The sequence below is a fragment of the Dermacentor variabilis genome, chromosome 11 (genome assembly GCF_050947875.1).
Source record: "Dermacentor variabilis isolate Ectoservices chromosome 11, ASM5094787v1, whole genome shotgun sequence".
NCBI lineage: Eukaryota > Metazoa > Arthropoda > Arachnida > Ixodida > Ixodidae > Dermacentor > Dermacentor variabilis.
The window spans coordinates 59,554,920-59,581,298 of record NC_134578.1 but is presented as its reverse complement, the minus strand read 5'-3'; the positions used below and the strand labels follow the sequence as shown (position 1 = coordinate 59,581,298).

At 44.9% G+C, this 26,379-nt stretch overlaps 1 protein-coding gene across 2 annotated transcripts in view; it reads left to right on the top strand.

Moving 5' to 3' along the window:
• Positions 1-14,899: 14,899 nt before the first annotated feature.
• The window catches only part of LOC142564752 (ubiquitin-like modifier-activating enzyme 1), a 96,507-nt gene continuing 85,027 nt past the window's right edge, over positions 14,900-26,379 (top strand). Inside the window, exons 1-4 of one of the 2 annotated variants that reach the window (XM_075675898.1) lie at positions 14,900-14,983; positions 18,950-18,980; positions 22,390-22,460; positions 23,343-23,511. In XM_075675898.1, coding sequence (XP_075532013.1) covers positions 22,396-22,460; positions 23,343-23,511 — 234 coding nt within the window. In that variant the 5' untranslated portion in view covers positions 14,900-14,983; positions 18,950-18,980; positions 22,390-22,395. The remainder of the gene's footprint in view (positions 14,984-18,949; positions 18,981-22,389; positions 22,461-23,342; positions 23,512-26,379) is intronic. The other variant, XM_075675900.1, reaches the window with a different exon arrangement.

Below are 26,379 nucleotides of genomic sequence, written 5' to 3'. Positions count from 1 at the left end.
TGGCCACGTGATTCGTGATGCCGGGCAGCCGGGCGAGCCGGGGCATAGTCGCGTCGTCATGGCGTCGTCACGTCACCGCACTCGCATTGCGCTGTGGTGTGTTTGCGGCTGTTCTGAACGTGCTGCCGCTGCCCTTTGCTATGTAAGTGTTGCAGTGTTTTGCTGTCAATAAAACGATATTCTGTGATCAGTTTGGGTTGTGCGATATGTTTGTGTGGTTTTAATTTGGAAATCAGTAGTGTTTTCAATTGTTATTTGATCAAGGCGGCCACGTTATTCGTGAAGCCGGGCATAGTTACGTTATCGCACTCGCATGGCACTATGGTCTGTTTGCGACTGTTCTGAATGTGCTGCCGCTGCCCTTTGTCATGTAAGTGTTGCAGGGTTTTGCCGTCAAGAAAACGACATTCTGTGATTAGTTTGGGTTGTGCGATCTGTTTGAGCCGGGCATAATAACGTTATCGCACTTGCATTGCGCTGTGGTATGATAGCGGCTGTTCTGAATGTGCTGCCGCTGCCCTTTGTCATGTAAGTGTTGCAGGGTTTTGCCGTCAAGAAAACGACGTTCTGTGATTAGTTTGGGTTGTGCGATCTGTTTGTGTAGATTAATTTGGAAATCAGTAGTGTTTTCAATTGGAGGGCGCGGAGTGGAGGGCACTAATCAGCTCTTCAAGTTCACTGTCGTGTTATGTGAGGCGCCTTTTCACTGACGCTGTAATTAAGGCGTTAAGGGCAGTATAAGGACGAAAGTTAGAAGGACGAAATCGTGCCTGTGTGTCCCTAGCGTAGGGGTCGGCCGCTATGCGTGATCCTAACAAGAAAGCATTTTGCAGAATGCGAAGAAAGGCGGCAAAATTTCTGTCTGTGCGCACCTTGCCGATCTCCGCAATAGAGCCATCATCGTGGTATTTTAGTCTCCCGTTTAGCAAGAGTGTTGCAGACAAGGGAACTGGTTCAAACAGGCTTTTTTTTAATGATTCACTACTAGTGCGGTATCCCAAAAGGTGAGGTCAAGTGCTCACCCTATTTTCTTCCCTCGCGCTACAGCGCACTGACAGAATTTTGCGTGCACCATACCGTGCTTTTATCGTTTGCGCTTCAGGTTCTCGATTGTGTTTTCGCCCCCTTTACCCACGTGATGGGTATTTCATGGTATTACCGTGTACCACATGTGTCCATATATTGTGTCCAATATATGAAACGGCCAAATTCGATTTTATTTGACGCCTCAAATGGTAGTAATGTATTGAGTCCCTTGTAGCTTTGTGCTTGTTATCAATTTTACTATTTGGCGAATGGATACAGCATGTACGCTGCATAACTCGCTTGTGCATACTGCATACGTGAGTCGAGTATGCCCTTGGTATAAAATAACTTGTATGCTTTAGGTAGTACGATTGTTTGCAGTTTGGGAAATGTGTCGGAATGTACGCTGTGCGCCCTTCGCGCTTTACGGCGGCCTGCCGAGTTCGTGCGGGTGCCATGTGTGCGCATGGAGTTCGCGAAGCGCTCTCGCAGTTTTTTTTAATATATATATACATGTGTTCTGTTCGCGCGCTTCGCACAACAGGGCATGTCGCAGTTCTTTGTCCTTGTGCAACACATTTTCCTAGCGTACGTCTGTGCATTATTTGGTACCGGTTACACACGGGGCTCTTTTAGCCGCTATCCAGTCCGTTACAAATCGAATTTCTCGGTCGTGATGGCTCCTCTGCGCAAGCTACGAGAGTGAGCCAGTCGCATCGATAATTTCGATCCGGATCGGGCTTGATCACGATCGAGAGTGGTCGTGTGACACCGGTTTTAGACATGGCTCCCACATAGGGAACACTAAGTTCAATGCTACTGAGTGAAGAGCAAGTGCATATATATGCCAGTGGTGGTATGTGGGCAAGTCTTTCTGGTGAAGCCAATACTTGTGCATTCAAAACATTTCAATTACCAGCGTAGTGCATCAATGTGTCTACTTCGACAAAATAGAGCACCAGTGCAGATATCTGAACATGCCTTTCCAGGGCAGCAAGTGTGTCTAGATTGAAACCACTACCAGCATGTGCGGCAGTTCTATTTCCAGCAGCGGGACTGCACAATAATCAGTAGGGTGCTCTCAAGCTGTTTATCTATGAAGCTCTGCCTGGACTGTGTGCCAAATATTTTTGGACGTGAAAGTGGGGGTGAATTGGTAAACATCAGTGGAACTGTGCCTGGACTTTGTGGCAAATGTTTTTGGATGTGAAAGTGTGAGTGAACTGGCAAAGAATTTGCTCTGGGCTACATGTGTTAAACGTTTTTCTCATTCAGAGTGCTTTTTGTTTACTTCAGTGTGCTAATTATTGTATTTGCTGGCTTGCAAATTATTCGTTGCAACTTTGTTTTTGCCAGAGAGGTACAACTTTGCCTCTTGTAAAGGGCTTTTTAGATAAAACACTTACTATTTATTATGACCATTGCTTCCTTTGTTACACAAATGCAGCTTCCAGTGCATTCCAGTTTATTTCCATGTTTATGTAAGTTTCTAATATGAGGCTTGCATATTCATTTCTCACGTTCTGGAGTGGCAAGATGCAGCATTACTGTCTCATCGTTCGCTGTACTACAGTAGTGTTCACTTGTTACACTGAATCCCCCGTTTAAGTATTCTGTACTAATTTCACTTGATTGCTTTTTTGTTGTATGGTTATTTTTTTCTCGCCATTACCTCCTTTGATATATCCTAAAGGCAATATTTCCAATTTCGCATTGTTCCCATTTTTTTTTATTTCTGTCACAGGATTGTTTTATGATGGTATGCGGTGGTATTTCTTTTTGTGCTCTTTTCAAGCTTCTAGCTGATTGGTAACATTGCTTGGAGGCAGTTACCATCCAATTCATACTCTTGCATTTTTCAGTCTACTTCTTCCATTCGCTCCGATGTCACTTCTGCATAACTCTAGTCCATCTAATAGCACGCGCACTTTACTATGATAAATTAGACACTTTAGTACACTCCAGGTTTTTCTGTTCATTTTTGTATATGTACTTGGAATTTTGTTTATGTGCTAGTGAATGTTCACTTTCGAGTTCATTACGAATCCTTTCTGCGACTTTCGTCATTGTTGATGTACTTTTATTTCTATTTGCATTTCTCACACAGTTTGTTCGAACCTTGCATAAGCATTACATTTTAATAAAGTGTTCTTGCTTTGTCACAATGTTCTCATTTCATGCACTCTTGGCATGAAGGGCTTGGTCTGGCCACCTGCCAAGACGTGGCCGTTTGTTCTTTGCAGGATGTCATTCCCATTGTGGTTGTAAGCATCGTAGCTTACTAAAGGCGGTATTAAGGATTTATATTATTCCTAACAGGCTCATTTTCGTGCGACTTGGTAGACGATGCGCCGGTCATGCGGGGAACAGTGCTTGGCACTGCGCCATGACTCTTACAGTCAACACGGACACTTCTACTCATCTGGGGCGCGATTGGATATCGTTGTTCGAAACACGCGATCAGTTTCACCTAACGCGATTGGCTTAGGCCGTGCCAACGGGTGCGGCTGACGACATCTGCGCGGCATAGGCCAGTCGCGTGAGGCGAAACTAAACGCGTGTTTTGAACAACGATGTCTCATCGCGCCCGTCACCCGCGAAAATTAGCTTCAGATGATCGTAAACCTTTCAAGACCGCTTCTAGACCAGCTTTTTGATAACTTCCTAAAAACGTTTAGAAATTGGTTACGAATAGTTTTGGCAAAGGGATTACTTGTGTCTTTCCCAATCCTATTTCTAGACCAGCTTTTCGAATACGTCTTGCTGACCTGTTCTAGATCGTCTCAAGAAAGCAATTAAGCCGGACATTAGCAGAGATATTCGACGTTTTCCCGCCGAAGTTCTCTCATTCGTGTCTTCTTTAACCCGTTTTTATCGTCTTGGATAAACGCTACGAAAACGTTACGTATCTCTTTTGTGCTACCTGGGGTGTAAGACAAAGCGCTACGGCGCAGGGATCACTTACGAGGCGCCCCGCATCGGACTTTGCGCCCACCTATCACACGGAGAGCGTCGAGCAACGCAGCGTTCTGCGCGGCAACGAAACGTGCGCCTGAGCAAACGGAACAAACCAAAGAACTCGGTGTCTCGGAGGGGGAAACGATCTACGCCAGCCAAACGTCGTGATCGGCACGGGCAGAGAGATAGACAGATAGTAATCTAAAGAAAGGAACGGCGCTTGATTCTGCAACCCGCGTGGGAGCACGGCGAAGCGTCGCCAGGGGAGAGGGAGTCGGGGCCGCAACGCGCCTGGCACCGGTCCGCGCACAGCACAGCCCCAATGCGCGCATGGCGCGCCACCTGTCGGGGCAGCGCCGTACATTGAGAGGAGGGGTCTTCTGTGTTTGCCGCAAGATGGCTCTGCGTGTGCGGTAAGCACAGAAGAAATGTAGCGGAAACGTACTTCGCTATTCGTGTAAATGCGACTTCTGGAAGTTACGTGCTCATAATTACCGATATACACCGCAGTATAACATTCTACGGCACGTTTTTAAGGCAACACCGCGTTCACTAAAAGCGCGTTTGTACCGATTTTAAGCATCGAACTCGTGGCTGAGTGGTAGCGTCTCCGTCTCACACTCCGGAGACCCTGGTTCGATTCCCACCCAGCCCATCTTGGAAGTTGCTTTTTATTTATGAAGTGCCTGTCATGATTTATCGCTCACGGCCAACGCCGCGGACGCCGACACCCGACGCCGACGACACCGGCTTTTCTGCGACACGAGCTCCTTAACGGTATCGCGTTAAAATCTACGCACAATCTCCTCCGGGAGTTCTCTAAGTATGCGTAAGCATTGTACCACTTGCTCATCACGCAGTCAGGTGTCATTGCAATGTTACGAAACTTGATGCGACCGGTATAAACGACAGCGCTGCGGCAACATGAACTGCTGCGGACGGCGGCGCAAGGTGAATTGATGAGGCAAGTAAACTACTGCAGGTGGCGGTGCCAGATGCGGTGATCAACTTCCGATCATTATAAGCTCGTGTCGCTCTTTAGTGCCTTATCCATCCGCGTCCAACCATTATGTGCCACGCGGACCGTATCTTGAACGCCATATGCGACGCAGACGGAAAGTGCCGACTGCTGATAGCTTCTCGCGCTGTGTTCTCGCCGCTTCGCGTTTAAGAGAGACGCGCGGGCCCATATCTTGAAAGCGATCTGCGAAATGGGCATGGTGCAGCTTGTGCTGAGAGAGAGAGATCTCTGAGCGCTGTGTTCTCGCCGCTTCGTTCGCGTGGAAGCGACCGGCAGCACGAAGGTGAACCCACTCGCTCTTGCGCGCTCTATCTATATTGTACGCCTGATTGCAGCAAACAAATTCACACGGGAATCACACGTTCGAGATCTGTGGCAGGTTCCGGGGCCCTATTATCTCTAAGCACAAACAACGTGTACGTCAAGTTATGCACAGCCCTTCAATGGGGGTGCATATAATGTGCGAGTTCAATGCCATGTGCCATGTGCGAGTTCAATGAAAGGGAACGACCACTTGAAGAATTCTTCCTCCCCACCCCCAATATACAAATAGGTCTACCTCGAAATGGTCTATGTCTGTGTTATACGTTCTTGAGAGCAGCGCAGCGAATGATTTTCGGGGGGTCATATCCAGCTTTTCTGGACACGTACCAACTAGCGCCCCAAGCGGCCCCGGCACGAAGCTAGCGCGTTATCAATGGAACGAGCGGGTTTTTCGCGAATAACAAAAGCTGCAGGTCGATTATTGAAAAAGGCAGGTGACAGGCATATTCTGGAAGACAATCCACACGAGCCAAATGCAGTGATCACGCTGTGGCGAGCAAGTATTTTGTTCCCAGAGCGGTTAAAGATTCTGCAACGGAAGCCTATGGAAACGGCGAAAATTTGTGCTCAACTTTCGAGACAAAAACGGCACCTGTGATAAAACTACGGTGTCTATCGTAAAAGTCATTGCAGCGTATGCAGTCGGGAGCCTCAGCTTTCGATTGATGTCTACCTCGACGCTCTGCACATGGCGTAACAATGTTCCCAAAAGCAATTTTTGAAACACAGTCGTGCAAATTCACGTGGTATCTATAAATACCCAAGCATATCACGCGCAGAAACGTTGGAAGCCGTGGCCGAGTCGTTTAATCTAGAGCTGTGCACGGGCTCGGGCCGGCCCGAAAGCCCGGACCCTGCCCGACCCGCGGCCGGGCTCGGGCCATTTGGAGATTCTCTTACTCGGGCTTGGGCCGGCCCAGGCTTTCTATGTCTCGGACGGACCGGTCGGGCTCCCCGATCTCGACTGCGTACCTCACGCGAAAGTATGCTAGTCGTCTCGCATGTAGGTACAGCAGGAAGTGCAATGAATTTATTCATCAAAAATAGAATCTACAGGGACGGGAGAAAAGTACAAACGCTAACAAAAGGCAAACGAAAGCTAGCGGAGGCTCGGAATGCGTTTTCGGTTCTACCAAGTACCGACGCTTTGGAAAAGCCGCCGCTTGCAGGCGCCTCACAGTAAAAAGGCTGAGAAGGGAAGCGTTTGGGAAGCGAAGATAAGTCTGTGTACGAGTGGAGTGACGCAGCCGGCGACCAGACTGGTGAACAAGACGAGCTGACCGATTACTTGGCCGCAGAATCGACACCGTGCTCGGAATCTGAACTATAGTGCAGTTTTGGAAAAGCAAGGAAGCCATGTACCCAAAACTTGCTCTTCTTGCTAAGAGGCTATTAGCCATTCCGGCCACCGGTTCAAGCAGTGAACGAAACTTCAGCGCTGCCGCATTCATAAGGCAGGAGCGCCGCACTTGCCTTAACCCTTCATCAATGGACAACTTGTTGTTTTTGCACAATAGCTTAGAATAACAATTCTGCGCGCGCGCTGCATCAGTATATATTCACGATTTTAACGCGATAGCGTTAAGGAGCTCGTGTCGCAGAAAAGCCGGTGTCGTCGGCGTCGGTGTCGGCGTCCGCGGCGTTGGCCGTGAGCGATAAATAACGGCAGGCACTTCATAAATAAAAAGCAACTTCCAAGATGGGCTGGGTGGGAATCGAACCAGGGTCTCCGGAGTGTAAGACGGAGACGCTACCGCTCAGCCACGAGTTCGATGCTTCCAAGCGGTACAAACGCGCCTCTAGTGAATGCGGTGTTGCCTTCGAAACGAGCCGTGGAAAGTTATACTGCGGTGTATATCGGCAATTATGAACATGTAACTTACAGCAGTCGCAAATACACGAGTAGCGAAGTGCGTTTCCGCTGCATTTCTTCTGGGCTTTCCGCACACGCAGAGCCATCTTTCGGCAAACATAGAAGACCCCCTCCTCTCCATGTACGGCGCTGCCCGACAGATGGCGCGCCACGCGCGTTGGAGCTGTACGAGGACCGGTGCGAGGCGGGTCGCGGCATGGACTCTCTCTCCCCTGACAACGCTTCGCCTTGCTCCCTCTGCAGAATCATGCGGCCTTCCTTTCTTTAGATCACTATCTATCTTTCGGCCCGTGCCGATCACGACGTTTGGCTGGCGTGCATCATTTCCCCCTCCGAGACACCGAGTTCTTTGGTTCGTTCCGCTTCCTCAGGCGCACGTTTCGTTGCTGCGCCGAACGCTGCGTTGCTCGACCATATGGCTCGACGCTCACCGCGTCCGATGCGGGGCGCCTCGTAAGTGATGGCTGCCCTGTAGCCCATTGTCTTACACCCCTTGGCGGGTCGACAGGAACGCTGTCGCGTTCCACTCTTGAAGGCGAAGCTTAAGCGTCCTCAAATTTTTTTGTCATATGGAATGCAAGAGTTCAACATTATAAGGTCATTTAAATAAACTGATTTTCCTGATATCGTTTCTTTTTGTGTCGGCATCGCCTTATCGCAGGTCGGGCCGGGCCTGGGCCGGGCCTTAACCCGGCCTAAGGCCGAGCCGGGCCGGGCGGGGCGAACTCAGGCATCTTTAGCGTCGGGCCGGACCGGGCCGCCTGTGGTAGCTAGTGTAGGGCCCGGGCCGGGCGCGGGCTCAGAATTGCGGCCCGTGCACAGCTCTAGTTTAATCGCTCGCACCTATCGTTCCGCGTCATGCTGGCAGCGGTTCGATGCCGTGCACGTAGGACTCAGTTCAGCAGTCTTCCACAAGGTAGCCCTAACACAAAACTCAAGATTTCGTTCTAGTATTGGTTTCTTCAGGAGTGCTTTTCTAATATTATATTGTCTATTTTTGCTTCGGAAACGTACTAATGGGTTCACTATTTGTTAAGTCATCGCATTCATTATCAGAGTTTATTCCTTGGACAACATAATAACAAGCATGCGCATGTCTTTGTGTTACGTTAAAAAAAATACTACCGTGCCTTGTAGCATGGACATACTCAGGAATTCTGGACATTGCACCTTCACCATCCCGTGGAACTTCACGGCAATGCACATGCGTAACTGAATCGGCAAAATTTTAAATAATTTTATTTCTATATGATAGCCGAGTATCAGCAAGCTTCAACTCCCTGCGCCAATAAGTTGTCATTTGTAACGACATATGCAATAATGACACTTAGAACATTGGTGGTGCGTTAAAGCAGTGTTTCGGTCGGGGATGGGCGGTTATGTCACACGACAGGAGCAAATGGTTTTGTACCCTATGGGCAGAGGGCACATTGACTTGAAGACGCGCCAAATTTAAACCGTAAAGCCATATATTACAGCTGGAGTTTGAAGGGTGATTGCAGAACGAGTGTACAGTCTGTTTGGGCGCGCATGTTTTTACGAGGCCGCAGGGGAGGAGAGGGATGTGTATATGCGTGTGCACGCCTTGAGCGTGCGTGCGTGTGTACTTGCATTTGCGTGTGCGCGCATGTTTGTGTCTCCGTATTTGAATCTGCGTGCGTGCGAGGGCGTGTATGCGTGTGCGTGCAGTTCCGTGTGCCTGCATACATTTTTGTGCGTGTGTGATGCGTGGACGCGCGTAAATGTGAATGCGGGCGAGTGTGTGTGTGTGTGTGTGTGTGTGTGTGTGTGTGTGTGTGTGTGTGTGTGTGTGTGTGTGTGTGTGTGTGTGTGTGTGCGCGTGTGCGTGCGTGTGCGTGCGTGTGTGCGTGTGCGTGCGTGTGTGCGTGTGTGTGTGTGTGTGTGTGTGTGTGTGTGTGTATGTGTGTGTGTGCGTGCGTGTGTGTGTGTGTGTGTGTGTGTGTGTGTGTGTGTGTGTGTGTGTGTGTGTGTGTGTGTGTGTGTGTGTGTGTGTGTGTGTGTGTGTGTGTGTGTGTGTGTGTGTGTGAGCACTTCCCCGCTTACGCCTACTCTCCAAGATGACGGGATAGAGAGCTTATTTAAACCCGTATTTAAATCTACGAGACAAGAACGGATGACTGCACTCATAGCACTATCTCTTCCTGAAAGCGAAATCAAGGCAAAGAAAAAAAAAAGACGCCTTAGCCGTCAATATCGCCGCCCGAGATTTCGTCACGATGGCACCGTCACCATCGGCCCGGCTCCGTGAGCCGCTACCTAGCTGTTCACCTTCGCTATCTTCCTTCCCACAGCGGCAGCTCACTGTCTTCAAGCCAGCAACGCGCTAAACTTGCGCCATAATTGCGCCATGCGTTGCTTCTACCACCAAGCAAGCTTTAGGCGGCACACGTTCGCTGGTATATTAATATTAAAACTGTGAAGTACTTGCCTTCGATTAAACAACGTTAAGAGGAAGCTTTAGCTTGGGCCCAACTCCGATGCGGCATATTCAAATACATATAAAACGCAAAAACGTTTTTCTGAGATAACCTCTGTACCGATTTTAATGAAATTCATTGAATTTGAGAGAGAAAGTTAAAGTGTAGAGACAGATATAATGGTTCATGTAAGATATAAAATAACATGCCGAATTTGTCCACTTTCAATGATCTAATGGATGCCGTTTACAGAACAGCGATATCTGTTCTTAATGCAGAGCTATGAATTTGTAAACTTCGTGCTTCTATTTTTTTTCCAAACTTTCAAAATTTTCAAAATCCTTGTAACAAAATTCAGGACCTAAATCGAAATTCCACTTACAACAGTCACTAGACTTTAAATTTCTCTATCCAATTCAACAAATTCCATTAAAATCGGTACAGGGGTTATCTCAGAAAAACGTTTTTACATTTTACATGTATTTGAATAGGCCACGTCGGAGGTGGGCCTGAGCTAAAGCTTCCTCTTAATAAAAATCGAAAGCGGACTGTCCACCAGGAACACGCTTACGGAGCCATATTTTTGACATCACAAAAGGCTACGTGCGGTCAGGCTGACTTTACATACTTTCTTTTTCTGCGTCAGTTACGCTTTCCGGGGCCGTTCAATTGGAAAATAATTGTTCGCATAGCTCTTACAGAAGCATGCTTAATCAAAATGTCTTCGCTCGGCTTGATAATCTGGAGGACGGGCTCTAAACTACTCATTTTCTTTAGCCATTTAAGATCAATACTTGAAAATATAGTTAACCTAGCTTCGTTAATTACGCAAACAACGTCTCAATTTATTCGTATCTAGAAGTTACCAATATGAACACTCGAATGATAAAATGATCTCACCAAGACTTATATTGGTTAGTATTTTTATTTGGTGCAGTTAAAAACAGCCGGCATATTGATAGTGCAGTAGGCTTCCTAGGAAGCAAGTGTGAAAGCATGGACAGGTTTTATTGGCACAAATCAAGTTCATGAGCTTAAACGCACGTGCCCATTCGTGCACTTCTGCCTTTACAATGGATTCTTCTACATTATACAAGAAGCACCTCAGCGCTACGGTACATCTCAGAAGGTGTGCGAGAACATTGTGTGTGCTCCCGATTACATTTGTGAGCGTTGCTGGCATCAGGCTCGATTTCCTTGTGTCATTAGGAATAGAAAGTCGGGGGACGCTTAAGCTTTGGCTTTAAGAGTGGAACGCGATAGCATTCAAAGATCCCCGACTGCTTCTCACGCTTCCCGGCAACTGTAGCTTATGTAACCGTAGTGTTTACCGGGAAACGCTGGCGGCGAACGCTAGGCACGAAGGCGGGCGTTCTGGTAGAAACGCGGCCTCTTGCGTGGGCCGATCCCGGAGGAAGTGCACAGCCACGCCAAGAAAAATGCATCATTTTCAGATTTCTAGCGTTATTCCATACTTTTAATGTTTCAGTTTTAGAAAAAGGAAAGGAAGGAGGGAAGGAAGGAAGGAAGGAAGGAAGGAAGGAAGGAAGGAAGGAAGGAAGGAAGGAAGGAAGGAAGGAAAAAGAAGCAGAAGGCAGGGAGGTCAACCAGAATAATGTCCTGTTGGCTACCCTACGCCGGGGGAACCGGAAAGTGGAAAACAAAGATGACAGGGAGAGAGAGGAGGGAAGGAAAGAAGAAAATTAGTGGTGACTTCGCTGATGCGTGTGGTCTACTAGTAATTGCACTAATAGTCACAGACGTTCACACAAGCCCGTAGTCCCTAAGAAGCCCAAAAGTGCCTTAACCACTTTATGGGCCGACGAGAGACGGGGGCGGTGTTCCAGCAGCATCTGCACGGAAAGCGGCCGATTGTCCAGTTTTTGAAAAGCGTTAGCAAGTTCTTGTCTTTCTGGGTCATATCGTGGACAGTAGCACAGCAGGTGGTCGATATTTCCTTCGGTGCCACAGACCTCGTATGCTGCACTGTCGATCACTCCAATTTATGTAGAGTATGCCTTTGTGAAGGCAACTCGTAACCAAAGGCGACACAGAAGCGTAGCTTCACGTCCAGGAAGTCCGAATGGAGGTCGGAGTTGCAGTGAGGGGTTCAATCGATGCAGTCGTGTAAGTCTTAAGTTAAGCGAGTTCCGCTCGGTCAGTGAGAGACTGCGTGCCAGGTGTCGAAGCTGCCTTGCGGCGTCTGTCTTCGAAAGCGGAATTGGAACGCTGTGCTCTTCTTGATGTGATGTGCGAGCAGCATTATCGGCGGAATCATTGCCACTGATTCCACAATGGCCAGGTACCCATTGAAAGACAACCTCGTGACCTTTTTGTTGGACGTGATTAAATTAAAAGCCTGGTAATTACATTAAGTGCACACAGCCCTTTATTAATAAACCTTTGAATCCTTATTGAGTGGTATGCCTTGTCCATCAGCGTCCAAAATGTTTTGGCAACCCGACAGGACAACAATTCATGTTTGTTATGTTCATGTGCTGAACAGTTAACACATTTTTCACTTTGTACATATTGCCATTTGCACATTCGGTCCACTGTGGGCAAGACAGACTAGCCGAAGCGCCAGACTACACCTTGGATTTCTCCCGGCAACCAACTAGGGGTTAATTAACAAAACCCAGGGGAATTGCGCATTGCTTGTTTCGCTTACGGACTTTAGTAGGAGTTATTGTGCTAATTCTGCATTACTTAATGCTAAGAGGGGGGTTTCTAGTTGTAATGAGGTAATTCTCCTATAGATACCTATGGCATGCTTGTAAAAACCTGAAGGGTTCACTGCTTTAGGTACAGTGGCTTAGGCTTGTAAAAACAAACGACTTTGAACAGCTAAGAATAGCATGCAAGTTTCCTTGGTGGATGATCTGGACTAAGTTGTAGCACTCAGAATGCGGTTTGAGTGCATAGATATCTGCTAAAACGACAGCCGCTGTTTAGAAAAAGCTTATTTCAACAAAAGACGATACGAACACTGTGAGTCACAATGGCGGGACAATTCCACCAGAACGATAACATAAACAAAATACGAAACATTATGTAAACGGCGCGTCTTCACAGAAATGTCCGAGTCCACATGGCCTCACTCACATGTAACAACGTAGATCCACGGAAACGCACAGTTGCGCATAAATTAATTGTGACAATATATAAAATGGTAAATATATACAATGTGCACAATGGTTATGTACTACATGATGATGTGACAGAGGCACTTATGTAATTTTGTGGGGATACTATGAGATGTGTATATAAAAAAATTATCATGCCTACGAGAGCACGCACACACTGAAATCCCGGACACCTACATACTATGTACACCCAAAATACTTTTGATGGCCTGGCTATACAAGAACCAGACTGGTCGAAAACTAACCCATACGCGTCCATCAGCCGCCGACTGGAAACGGCATGACCACTGTCGAAGGAACTCCTCTTCCCCAAGGAATAACTCCTCTGACAGAAACGACAATAGCTCAGAGTAGAGCCTCTCCAGAAGCGGAAACAGAGCGCGGCGGTGATGTCTCGCGGTCGCTGCCTCGCACCAGATGCGACAAAGCGGTTAACTCCAACAACAAAATCCCCTACAAAATACCCTAGCAACGATGCGTTGCAGCATCGTGTGTTTATTTAGAAAAAAAAGCCGGCAGATCCCATGTCCTGTGGGAATCGATGTTATGCGAAGCAGTGTGCGGGGAGGCTACCAAGTTAACGAAACGACCCATGAGAGCACTAAGCGGGCGGATGGATGCATGGATGGATGGATGGATGGATGCTGTCAAAGTGGCAAATGTTTGCCAAGAAAACTTAAACTTAAAATAAACTTAAATGCTTCGCATTTAAGTTTATTTCACCAAAAGATGATACGAACAGTGAATCACAATGACGGCACAATTCCACCGCGACGATAACATATACAAAGTACGAACCATTGTATACGCGGTACGTTTTCAAAGAAGCATCTGTGTGTTTAGAAAAAGACGATACGAACGCTGAGTCACAACCACGGCACGATTCCACCAGGACGATAACATATACAAAGTAGGAACCATTGGCCACACGGCTCGTTTTCAAAGTAGTGTCCGAGTCCTCACTCACTGACATATAAACACATAAGACTCACGAAAACGCACAGTTACACATAAACTAGTTGTCTCATATATAATATGTTCAATATATCCAGTGTACACAAGGGTTATATGCAATGATGATGCGACAAAGTTTTGCATCTGTGTTTAGAAAAAGTTTATTAAACGAGGGACGATACGAACACTGAGTCAAAATCACGGCAAAATTGCACCAGGACGATAACATATACAAGAAACGAAGGATTGTATACATGGCACGTTCTCAAAGTAGTGTCCGAGTCCTCACTCATTAACATATAACAACATATACCCACGGAAAAGCACAGTTAAACGTGAACTAATTGTCACATGTATAAAATGATGTTCAATATATACAGTGTAAGCAACGATGTACAATGATGATATAATAAAGACAGCTTATATAATATTGAAGTGATGCTATGAGATATGTATGTGCAAAAATGATCATTTATAAGAGAACACGCACACACAGAAGTTACAGGCACTTACACTCGGTACACATTCAATGAACACTTATCCTGGCTACAAGAACCAGGCTGGTCGAAAATTAAGCTTTACGTGTCCATCAGCATGTTCGCACTTTGCCAAACTTTAGTAAAAGTCAGAGGTAAGCGTAGCAATACCCATGAACCTTCACGCACACTGTCCGTTGTTGCCCTGGCCATGGAAGTGAATTTTGAAAATATATTTCTTTTTGCAATATGCAAGGATTCATTTAATTCTCTAGCTAAAGATTTTCGTGCACGCTTCACATACCTTCTAAGTAAATTGTCAACATTACCATGTTTTCGCTGAAGTAGCATTTATTTATTGAAAGACAGTGGGCCTTTTGGGGCAGTGCGCGCATAAACCTGTTTTCGGTTTATATGTTCCAACCGGATTTTAACTTTTTAATACAAAGTAAATAGATGCTAAACATTTATTAGTAAATATTTTGCCCCATTTTGTCAATTAACAGTTTGGCGCCGGCTTCGTGGCCGCCAGAGTGCAATCACGGAAAAAAATGGAGTTTGTGTTTTATATACTGTAATATTTTGCGTTTCTTTTTTTTTCTTTCATTTCTTTTACGATTGCTTTTATTGCCCGGACCAGTTTCAAAGACGAAGGCGCCACTTCATCATCATCAGCAGCGGCAGCGGCATCGGGCGGCATCATGTGGTGAGAATCAGCGCGAGAAATACGAACGACGCGTCGGTCAGTCCTCTCGCCAAGATTACACGTAAGTCTCGGTGTCACCACTTCCGAGACTCGTTCGCATGAGCTTCTTTTCTGCCTAGAAGTACTTGCCCTTACGCATTTACTCGCGCATAACAAAATGAACGCGGCTCGAAGTCATTCCTCGCGATATCAGTGGGTTCGAGGTTCTGTTGCCATGCTATGCTTCTCGAATTGAGGTCCGAGTTCCGAATCGCGTTGTTTCGTCTTTATGCGCAATTTCATTCTTCAGAAGGCTTCTGTTAAGTCTTCAGAGTGTGCATTTGGCATCGCGTGTGATTCCACAACGGCAGGTATTAGATCGCGCTAGGCAGTGCAAACAGCTTGCCTTGCTGTCAAGGGAGGCTGGGCTGATGTGAAACCACATGTGCTCATTGTTTACGTTATCAGAAAGATAAAAATAAAGCTAATAAAAATTGTCATGCGTGCCGTCAACTTGACATGTCGCCACATAAATGCTGAGTAGCAATCTGAGAACTGTCACAGGTTGTTCGTTAATTCTCTGCGGGGCCAGTCGGAGCGGCAGTTTCGATTGAAGTTTTTACCCTGCCATCTAAGCGCGAAGCGTGTGCGAACGTAGCAGGATTTGTAAATGATGTGCGTTAGCGCTCGGTCTGCATCGACTCGAGCACGCGAATGTGACGGGTGCTAGCTGTCGCAATTGGTTCACATTTCGCTAAAACATAGTCCTACCCACAAAATACAAACGCTGTCGCCCAAATGAAACGGGACATTCCGGCCACAACGCGCAGTTTGGTGCTTCCTGGAACGCCAAGATTGCTTCAAGTCCCGAAAATAGCCTTCTCAACCTTGCCTCAGCTTATTGAAGTATACTGACAGAAAAATTATTTATCTCATATTTCATTGCTTTATTGGTTAGCCGTCAACCCAGTAATAGGAAGCTTTAGCTCGGGTGCTCCTATCTAAATACATGTAGAAAGAGAATTCGTTTTTCTCGGCAACCACTGCACCAATTTTGACGAGGTTTGTTGCATTTAAAAAGTCTAGTGACTGTTGGTTTCGAATTTTTGAGTTAGGGCGTCAATCTTTTATTAAAAACTGGCGAAAATCCGAAATTTCCGAAAACCAGAACTGCCAAGTTTACAACTCCGTAACGCCTAAAGGAATAACGATAATACAATTCTGTGAAATGCATCTAATAGTACATCCAAAGTGGACAAAATTGATATATTACACATGAATCACAAAAAATTTAGTAACATGGATATACAGTTTTTGCAGAACCCTTTGCAGAACATATCGAATTTGTTCGCTTTCAATGATCTAATGGATGCCGTTCACAGAACCGCGATATCTATTTTTGATACAGAGCTATCAATTTTTAAAAATTGTGCTTCTATTTTTTTCAAACGGTCAAATATTTGAAAATCGTTTTAAGAAAATTCAAGCCCTAAATAGAAATTCCGCTTCCAACAGTCACTAGAATTCAACTTTCTCTTTCAAATGCAACAAATTTCATTAAAATCGGTCGAGGGGTTATTTCATAAAAACGTTCTTGCGTTTTACATGTATTTGAATAGGCCGCGTCGGAGTTGGGCCCGAGCTAAAGCTTCCTCTTAAGGAACTTCAATTCACTTAGACCACAACAGATTGTGTTGTTACCACAGACGTTACCTACTATTGCGACCAGTTCAAATTGCATGCCGAATGCAACGTGACTTCAGGGTGTGGAGAATCGCCACCTCATTGAAATCTGTTGGGTGGTACCAGACACCATTGGCCCATACGTGCACACTATGGCCCTGTTGCCAAAAGCCGAGTTCATGTACCACTCAATGGGACAAGTGGGGAGAGCTTGTCCCTCTAAGTTTCCAAGAGAAGTGAACAATTGGAAAAGCCAATGTGGCATTTTCCAGCGACATGGTCATCGTATAGCAGTCAATCGATGCACAAAGTTGGCCGATGGGCTCCCAAGTTTTTTGTGATACCACATGATTGCCACCTCCGCTTTCAGTGATGAGATGAGTCATTTTTTCACGTCGAAAACTGCATTACAGTTGGAATGAAAGTTGGTCCAGTTGGTCTGACTTCACTGTGGAAAATTTTGCGCACAGGAAACGAGGACAACACGAAAAGGACACAAAGACCAGCGTAGTCTGACAACTGAACTTTATTCCTAAACTAGCACATATATACGTCTTCGAGAACCATCTCCTGATCACGGCGCGTTCAACATGATAAAAACATTCTGAAATTCACCATAATCAGCACACTATCTTGTATTGCTGAGCAAGTTAATTTCACTGTCGTTCAAAGGGACAGATGGATGGCTAACACATGCATCTTGCAGTCTAGATGTGCCAGGCTTGTACAAATTCTCTCGTTGTCTGATTAGGATTAGCATGCAAAATGTCAGTTTGGTCAAAGAATGGCTTACGCAGGCTCAACGAACAATGCGCACTGTGCATTCTGAAATACGTGTAGGGTCTTCCTTTCAAGTTGACCAGATGTTTCCTTAATCCTAAAAAAAATTAAATTAAGGGGTTTTACGTGCCAAAACCACTTTCTGATTATGAGGCACGCCGTAGTGGAGGACTCCAGAAATTTCGACCACCTGGAGTTCTTTAACATGCACCTAAATCTAAGTACACGGGTGTTTTCACATTTCGCCCCATCGAAATGCAGCCACCGTGGCCGTGTGGCTGCATTTGTCTCATACTTTGTCTCGTACTGGAAAAAACTATAAAACCTATAAAACACTTGTGTGCCCCAAATTAGAATATGCCGCTGCTGTTTCGAATCCTGATTGGTATGACCCTATTAATGCACTGTAATTGATTCAGAATAGCGCCACATTTTTCATAATAGCCAATTATTTTTGTACGTCCAACATAACAGGAATGAAAACAAGTATAGAGTTGTCTCAGTTATCATTACACAGAAATGTTTTTCGCTTATGTTTATTTCAGAAAGTCTACCATCACCATCATCTATACGCTGAGCTCATCCCCCACCTACGTTCCTTTCATAGCGGGTTTGCCACATTATAAAGTAGGGTATGCATCCTCTCCCACAAACACATTCCTACACTCTTTCTTTCATACCAAACACCTCACGTGACTGTAAGCACCCTATCAATCTTTTTTCCATCATGTATCATGCTTTGTTCAGACAATCCTTATTTGCATTTTTTCATTGTAACTAACTGTGCCATATTGCGAGTCATTTTGTTTGCATCACGCTGTTTGTTTTTTGTTTTGTTGATATTTGTTGTATTCTGCCTTAACAGTTTTTGTATTACCGTTTCTTTTGTATAACTTTGTATAACTTACTGTTCCTTTGTAACCACTCCCCTCTGCAATGCATCTGCATTTGGGGGTATTTGGAATAAATAAATAAATACTTGGCAGCAACGTTCTTGAGTTTATGCGATAAGCTGTGCACATAAGGGATTACCAAAATTTTCCTTTTCTCTTTTTGCCATCTTTCGATACCCTTGCGCTTTGATTTCATTCTCCTCATTAGCCTTTCGCTTGCAGTTAGCAGCGTCGAAGTATGGTATCCAGCCTTTTCGAGGTGAAGCTCCTGCTCATGGAACGCTTCGCTCAACTTGTGGTTGCAAATTTTGCTAAAGCCAAATGAAAACATGCCATTCCGATGCGTTTCTTACTATTCTAGAATGGCCGGAAGTGTATTGTAACTTAGGTTTGTCAGTTCTCTGGGAATATTTCCAGCACAAGTGGCCATTTTCAAAAGTGAGCTTCACATCAAGGTCTGCAGTTGACGTGCATATTGAGCGAGTCTTGTAAAAGATGCTGTAACTAATTATTTGTGGTGCTTTCATGAAATTGAGACAAACTATAGTTATGGAGTCGGCAGTTACCTAGAAAAGCACAAAATCGTGAATAAAAAGTGTTTCTGTCATTACGCCTTTAATTGATCAAAGCGCTTGGAGACAGAAAAGGAGTCCTGTCATTGACCATCTGAAAAGAACCACATTACATTTCAGGTGCTGATTCCCCACCTACTGGCCTCAACGGGTAAGTGTCTGCTACCATCCCTCAATTCATGAAGCATTCCTGCAGCACCTTTTAATAAAGGTTGATAATGTGGCTTGTATAAAAAAAGCATCTCTTCGGAAATATTTTCAAGCGAATTATTTTTTTTAATTTGCACCTTGTACGAACTGTGGAGTTGTGTGGTAGGCCAACACAAAGCAGTGGCTGTTGTGATAAAGTTTACAGATGGTGACCACTATCTCCCATGTTGTGCTGAGCTTTAAAGCACAACTGCAGCGATTTTTCAAGATCAACAGATCTTAAGCCTATAACTAACAAGCCTGAGCTGTACTAGTCGAAGCAACAGCTTCGGTTTGCTTGCCAGAGAAGAGCTGCACTAGTCAACTCAGTTTGCATTGTGTATTTGAGCTTCGGCCCTCATATACTTCAATGCTCTAGATTCCTTTCATTATCATATGTTCAGATAATTACGTTAAAATTCCTCAGGAGGGTTAAGATAGCTTTGCATTGGTTCGTCCTCTTGCTCTGGCATTAGTGCATGCATACCTGCCAACTTTTACGGAGTTATCATAAAATACCTGATTTCAACTTATAACTGTCCTATTCACAACAATAATTTTGCAATTTTTCATTTGCGTTGAGTTTAGGGTAAACTCAACTTCGGCAAAATGCAATACAGAACCCCGAATTATTTTCAGGGTGATTTTTTAAATGTTAAATGTTTACCTATGTGCTGAAGCAAAGTCCTTTCTTCTAGTCAGACGTCTTTCATTGATATTACAGGTTATTATAAAGGATAAACCACACATATAATATATTCCTCAAATCTGGCTGCAATGTGTAATCAGTTGCTGCAATAAAAACAAAATTTCTATTGCTGTTTGCCTTTTCTCTCTTTTTATGGCGCTGCTTTGTTTAATTCTATGTGTTTTCTGTGCCATCACCTACTAGTATCCATGAATAATTCTGTAATGGTGTTTCTGGATTTGTTACTGGTTCTAGTAAGTTAGTTCTTCGTAGTATTTTTCATTTTGTAACCTCCCTTACTCAATCCCCATCTTGGGGCCCCATACGGTATAATATGTAAATTGAGTAAATCAAAACGTATTCTGTTTAGCACTCTGATTATCTGCACTAAATGGCACAATTGAATGTTATTCAGTTTCACCTAAAAATTCATTTACAATATAGTAATACATACTCCCAACCCAACTCCTGCACGTGAATGTATGATTCTTTACAGACTACCCTGTGTTCAGTGATGTCAGCACGTACTAGCTGATAATGGCGAGCGCAGGGCAGATACTTGCGAAGTAGTCGTTTTGTGCAAATGGCTTGCCGTTGTGAGGACCATTCTTCAGCCTATAAGCATAAAGTACTAAAGCATACAAACCTTTAAATGGAATAGCCCATCCCATGTTATGGCTTCTTTGGTTTTTGGTGGAAGCTTTTGGATTCGCAAAGCCAGACTACACTAGGCACTTGAAGAAGGACATGGTGCCAATGCTCTTCACATCATTGCACAAAGCGTATCTCCAAGCTACACCTTTATATTTTGGTTTCAAAACCTGGTTTATTTATTATTTGTAGGTATTTCCTTGTTTCTAAGCAAATCGACCCTGTCGTATGTGTGACAGGAGGATCTGTGCAACTTTAAAAACTAGTTATTCAAACGGTAAATAAAGAAACGAGAGTTGCCCATTAGAATCAAATGACGCTTTGTTTCGATGACAGCAATTTCAGAAACCTGATTGAATGAAGAGCAGGCAGTCTTTCGAGTGAAACTGTAGGTTGCCAGCTGCAGCGTACAGGAATAATATTTAGCTCGCACGTTCGTCGCAACATTATGTAATGTCTCATGGCAAATTTGCAGCCCCTTCAGAAGGCATGGGAGGTTGTTGTCCTCGCCCCCGTGCACAAGTCTGTGATCTTCAAGCACACATGCTGACTAAGCAGGTTTGTTTAACTCACAAAAAAAGCATTGCAGGGCTCTTAACTTTTGTGAGGTCATGATCACATGTTACCAGAGTCTTGGAAGCATTGTCTTATGGTATTTCCACTGGCTGTTTCGGAGGAGCGACCCGAATGCTTGATCCCACACTCAATTTTCACAAATTCGAATCTGTGTGATGATAATGTTATAGTGCAAGGTGTCTCACATACCCATCAGAAATATAACACTGTCAACAAGCTCTGATTGAAACCATACTCAGACCTGCCTATTAAAGATGAAAAGCATACTATCAAAGGAAAAAAAAAAAAGAAAACCTAGAACTTGAACAGAAACATTTTGTTGCTGTAGATCTTGACTGTCCACACACAAAAGAAACTGGGGTGTTTGTTCTGCATGGACACTGTAAATAGTCACTCTGATCTGTAGTTGCAACAAGAATGATCTGTGCCACAAATGGAATTGTTCTTTAAGTTCATTCTGAAAACATTTACATAACGGTGACCAAAAATGCAGTTGCCCTTGCACAGTAGTCCAATGAGTGGGTGGGATTACTGTGATTAGGATTGAGTAATCCACCTGGTTAAAAAAAAAAGATCAGCCTGAAACTCATTCGGGGTTCGGTGTTGTATTTTGTTGAAGTCGAGTTTACCCTAAACTGAATGCAAATGAAGGATCGCTAAATTATTGTTGTCAATAGGACAGTCGTAAGTTGAAATCAGATATTTTATGATAACACCATAAAAGTTAGCAGGTATGTGTCCTCTAACGTCAGAGCAAGAGGACAAATCAATGCAAAGCTATCTTAACCCTCCTAAGGAAAGCATGATCTTCCTTCAACTTAACTGACGGGAAACATGTTCTGCTCTACAGAGAAGAAATACGCACTTCATGTCAACCTGTGGTACGCACCTATAGAAGACAACTTGGCCTGTATCAAGAAAAAGCACTTATGCTAAAATTGTTCGTAGGAGGAAATTCCAGACAATCCCAATGCTGTACATATTAATGAACGCACCTTGACAATGGCAAAGGATACTTACGAACGAGAAGCTTGGTGAATTGGATCCCTGGTTTTTATACATGTTCAAAGTACCCACTGCAGTAGCTCATTGACTGTGATATCCTGCAGCTAGACACAAAGTTGAGTGTTCAATTCCCACTGCGACTGCATTTCGATGGTGGCGTAATGCAAAAGCGCTCGTGTACTGAATGCACGTTAAAGAACCGCAGGCAGTGGAAACTGACACAGAGTCCTCCCCCACACCCATACACCTCATAGCCCCTCATAGCCCCAGCGTTGCTTCTGGGCATTGAACCTCACGAATCAAAGAATCAATGGTGAGAGTCATCAGATCATACACAGAAAGTGAACTGTAATAGAACCTTGGGTTCTAAATGTTTCTGCACTTGTGCAGGAGTGAGTCCAGTTGTTCCCACTGCCTGGTTCTTCTAGTAATGCTGAATTCATCTGTGCAGGGAGACATGGCTCAGCATGGCCTCTCTCAAGATCCACCCAGCATTGATGAGGGCCTCTACTCCAGGCAGCTGTAAGTTGACACCATCTTGGCTGGCAGGCAACTATTAATTTGAACAACGCATTCCTGGAGCGTGTTCGAGGGGGGAGGGGGAGGCTGATTGGCTGATGAGAGCCCTGGTATTCCCTACACTACACGCATTTGGTGACACAATATAGAGGAAGCCTAACTTCAAGGTAATTCTCCGTTGCTATTCATTCATCCCTTTTTTTTTTTCGACCTGCCCACGTTACCTGTATGGTTGATAACCGCCAAGTCTGTCAACAACATGAAATGGATAAGAAATTGTCATGCATTATGCAGTGCCTTTAACTTCAGTGCACATAACACTGTTCCAAATGACCTGCCTTTCATTGCAAGAAACAAATCCTAAGAAGGCCTGATGCTACGAGGCAAATTTGCAGCCCCATCAGAAGGCATGGGAGGCTGTTGTCCTCGCCCCCATGCACATGTCTATTGCATATGCATGAACCATTGCATATGCATGAACTGTGAATGCAAAATGGACGAATGTGGCAGCTTATTTGAGACACTAGAAGGAAGAGTCAAGTCAGGCTAGACTAACCCATTACCCTATTAAAGTTATTTCGATATTTGCACCACAAAAAAAATTCATTGAAGAATTGCACATGAAATCCAAAGTTCAGATTTTGCTTGTGCAAATGGTGCAAATGTTCGTGCAATTGTCGTATCAACAATGATAGTGGCCATCATTCCTTACGTATTTCCACACATCAAGCGCAGGGATAGAGCACATACAGAACCGTATTGCTTCTGGTATGTTGTGCAGTTTGAGGTGCAGACCGTCTGCACGGACGGTGAGTTTAACGCAACATTGCGCAGGAGCCTTAATGGTATGTAACTGGAGAATGTGGCCACAACCTTTCCTCGCAGCTATGTGTTGGGACATGAGGCCATGCAGCGGATGGCCCGATCTGATGTGCTTATCTGTGGGATGCGGGGCCTTGGCATTGAGATTGCCAAGAATATCATCCTCAGCGGAGTCAAGTCGGTCACCATCTACGACCGGGGAGATTGCACCTTGACTGACCTGTCTTCGCAGGTTTGGGCGCCCTCTCACTTGTGCCATTTTGTGTGCAATGCTGGAGGAAGCTTGTGCAGTTGACTGTGGCTGCTTTTGCAGCCAGATATTTTTGGCCTATTGCACTATAAGGAAAAAAGGCGGTACAGCCTTCCGTTAATCTTACTCTGGTTAATTTCATTTTTTTTTTTTAATTCAATCCCCGCTGAAAGTCGTGGCCAGCAAGCATTCATCTCTATAGACCCAAGCATAAACTTTTGCAACTCGGCTGTGCAAGAGCGTGTGCCCTTTGCATCGGTACCTTTGTGTTGGTGCGAAAGTTTAAGGTCTAACTGCCACTAACTACGTATATAATTGAAAAAGCCAGGAAAACCAACTTGCTTTAAGATAGAGCTTTATATAGTCTGATTAATGCCTCTTTTGCATGTGCAAAGGCTGTGATGTTGTTTGATGGCAATTGTGCCCAGTGATAACACGTGGTCTTAAAGTAGGCACCCCGAGCTGATGATACACCAACCAGCATCCATTTTGCATTCCAGGGGTACGCCAGCGCCGGCACCCTTTGGTATGGAGTTCAAGACGTATGCTAAAGTCACACTCCTGGACTGCCCCATTGGCTGCAGAAGGAGATTCTAGAAGTGGTGCTCCAGAAACAAAATTATCTACTACTACACTCTGCTTCCGTTAATCAGGCTCTGGTTAATTATATTTTTCGCTTAACTTGGGGATCCCGGCCGGTGCCTTCGCATTCCTATAGGCCCAGGTTTTTGCTATTTTGATCCTAAAATTGGCCTTCAATGGATAATTTTGACTTCACACTGTCAGCACACGTACCTGACCCCTATGATAACCTTAATGGTGACCGCTTTTTGTGGCTGTGTCCGTACGGCGGAGCTTACAGTCAATTCAAAATGTTAGAGAAGATGACCTTGCCACTGCAGTAACCACTGTCCTGCGCGCTGAAACACCTGCAAGTTTCGCGAACTAACACAGCTGCCCTGGAATGATATCTCTGAACTTAGCTTAGACGACGCAGTAGCATACATAACAGCGTTCATTATTGACGCTGCATCAGTATGCATTCCCCAAACAAATGGGTCGCCCTCGAAACGATGTATTCCATGGTGGAATGAGGAGTGTAGGGAAGCCAGGAAAAGGCAGAACAAGGCTTGGAGCCTCCTCCGTAACTCCCCAACCACAGAGAATCTGATTAATTTCAAGGCGATCAAGTCGCAAGGTAGAAGAACGCGCCGCCGCGCTAAACGCGAAAGTTGGAAAAACTACATAAGCAGCATCAATTCATATACAGACGAACGATAAGCCTGGAACAGGGTGAACAAAATAAAAGGCCGCGAAACTCATCCCTTACCTTTATTAAATACACAAGGAGACACTCTTGAGGATCAGGCAGATTGTCTAGGATCACATTTTGAGCACATTTCCAGTACATCTCATTACACAGATACATTTCTAAAATACCAGCGACTAGCAGAACAGATGAATTATTGTCGGAACAGCTCATCCAATGAAGTATACAATCGTCCATTTGGAATGGCTGAGTTCCAGGCCTCACTGAACTGTGGCAACAAGTCCGCCCCAGGAAGTGACAGAATAATGTATGAGATGATCAGACACCTACACCCTGAAACCCAAGAAACATTACTGTCACTCTTCAATTCTATGTTCTCCGCAGGCTACATTCCGTTTGCCTGGAAAGAAGCAATCGTAATCCCCATTCTCAAAGAGGGCAAAGACCCTTCCTCACCCGACAGTTATAGGCCTATAGCTCTGACAAGTTGTCTATGAAAACTGTTTGAGAAAATGATTAACCGTCGCCTCATCCACTTTCTAGAAAGCAACAAGATGCTCGATCCCTTACAGTGCGGTTTTAGGGAGAGTAGACACACAACAGATCACCTTGTTCGCATCGAGACAATTATCCGTGATGCCTTTTTCCATAAACAGTTTTTCCTGTCAGTATTTTTAGATATGGGAAAGGCATACGACACAACCTGGCACTTTGGAATCCTCCGTGACCTGTCTGAAATGGGAGTTCGAGGCAACTTGTTGAACGTGATTCAGAGTTACCTTACCAATCGGACGTTCCGTGTTAGAGTTGATAATGTTCTGTCTCGCCCATTTACACAAGCGGCCGGTGTTCCACAAAGTGGTGTGCTGAGCTGCACTCTTTTTATTGTCAAAATGAACTCGATCCAGACTGTCATACCACGTACTATGTTTTATTCTGTATATGTGGATGACATCCAGATAGGTTTCAAATCATGCAATCTAAGTATGTGCGAGCGACAAGTACAGCTTTGCATAAATAAACTGTCTAAGTGGGCTGACGAAAATGGTTTTAAGCTAAACCCTCAAAAAAGTACATGCGTCCTGTTCTCTAACAAGAGAGGCATACTGGTGGACCCCGCAATAGATCTAAATGGAGAACGGCTATGTGTGAGCCATGAACATAAATTTCTAGGAATCCTTTTAGACAGCAAGCTAACCTTTGTACCACACCTAAAGTATCTTAAGGCAAAGTGCCTCAAGACTATGAATCTGCTGAAGCTGTTGTCATGTACATCTTGGGGAAGCGACAGGAGATGCCTTTTAAAGCTGTACAAAAGTCTAATATTAACACTGCTTGACTACGGAGCAATAGTCTATAATTCTGCTGGAGCTAGTGCTCTGAAAATTCTAGATCCTATTCACCACTTAGGCATCCGCCTTGCTACAGGCGCCTTTAGGACAAGCCCTGTGCAAAGCCTCTACGTCGAATCAAACGAATGGTCATTGCACTACGAAAGGACATACTTAACTTTCTCCTACGCCCTGAAAGTTTACTCAGATGTTAAACATCCTTGTCATTCTGCTATATGCGACTTGTCC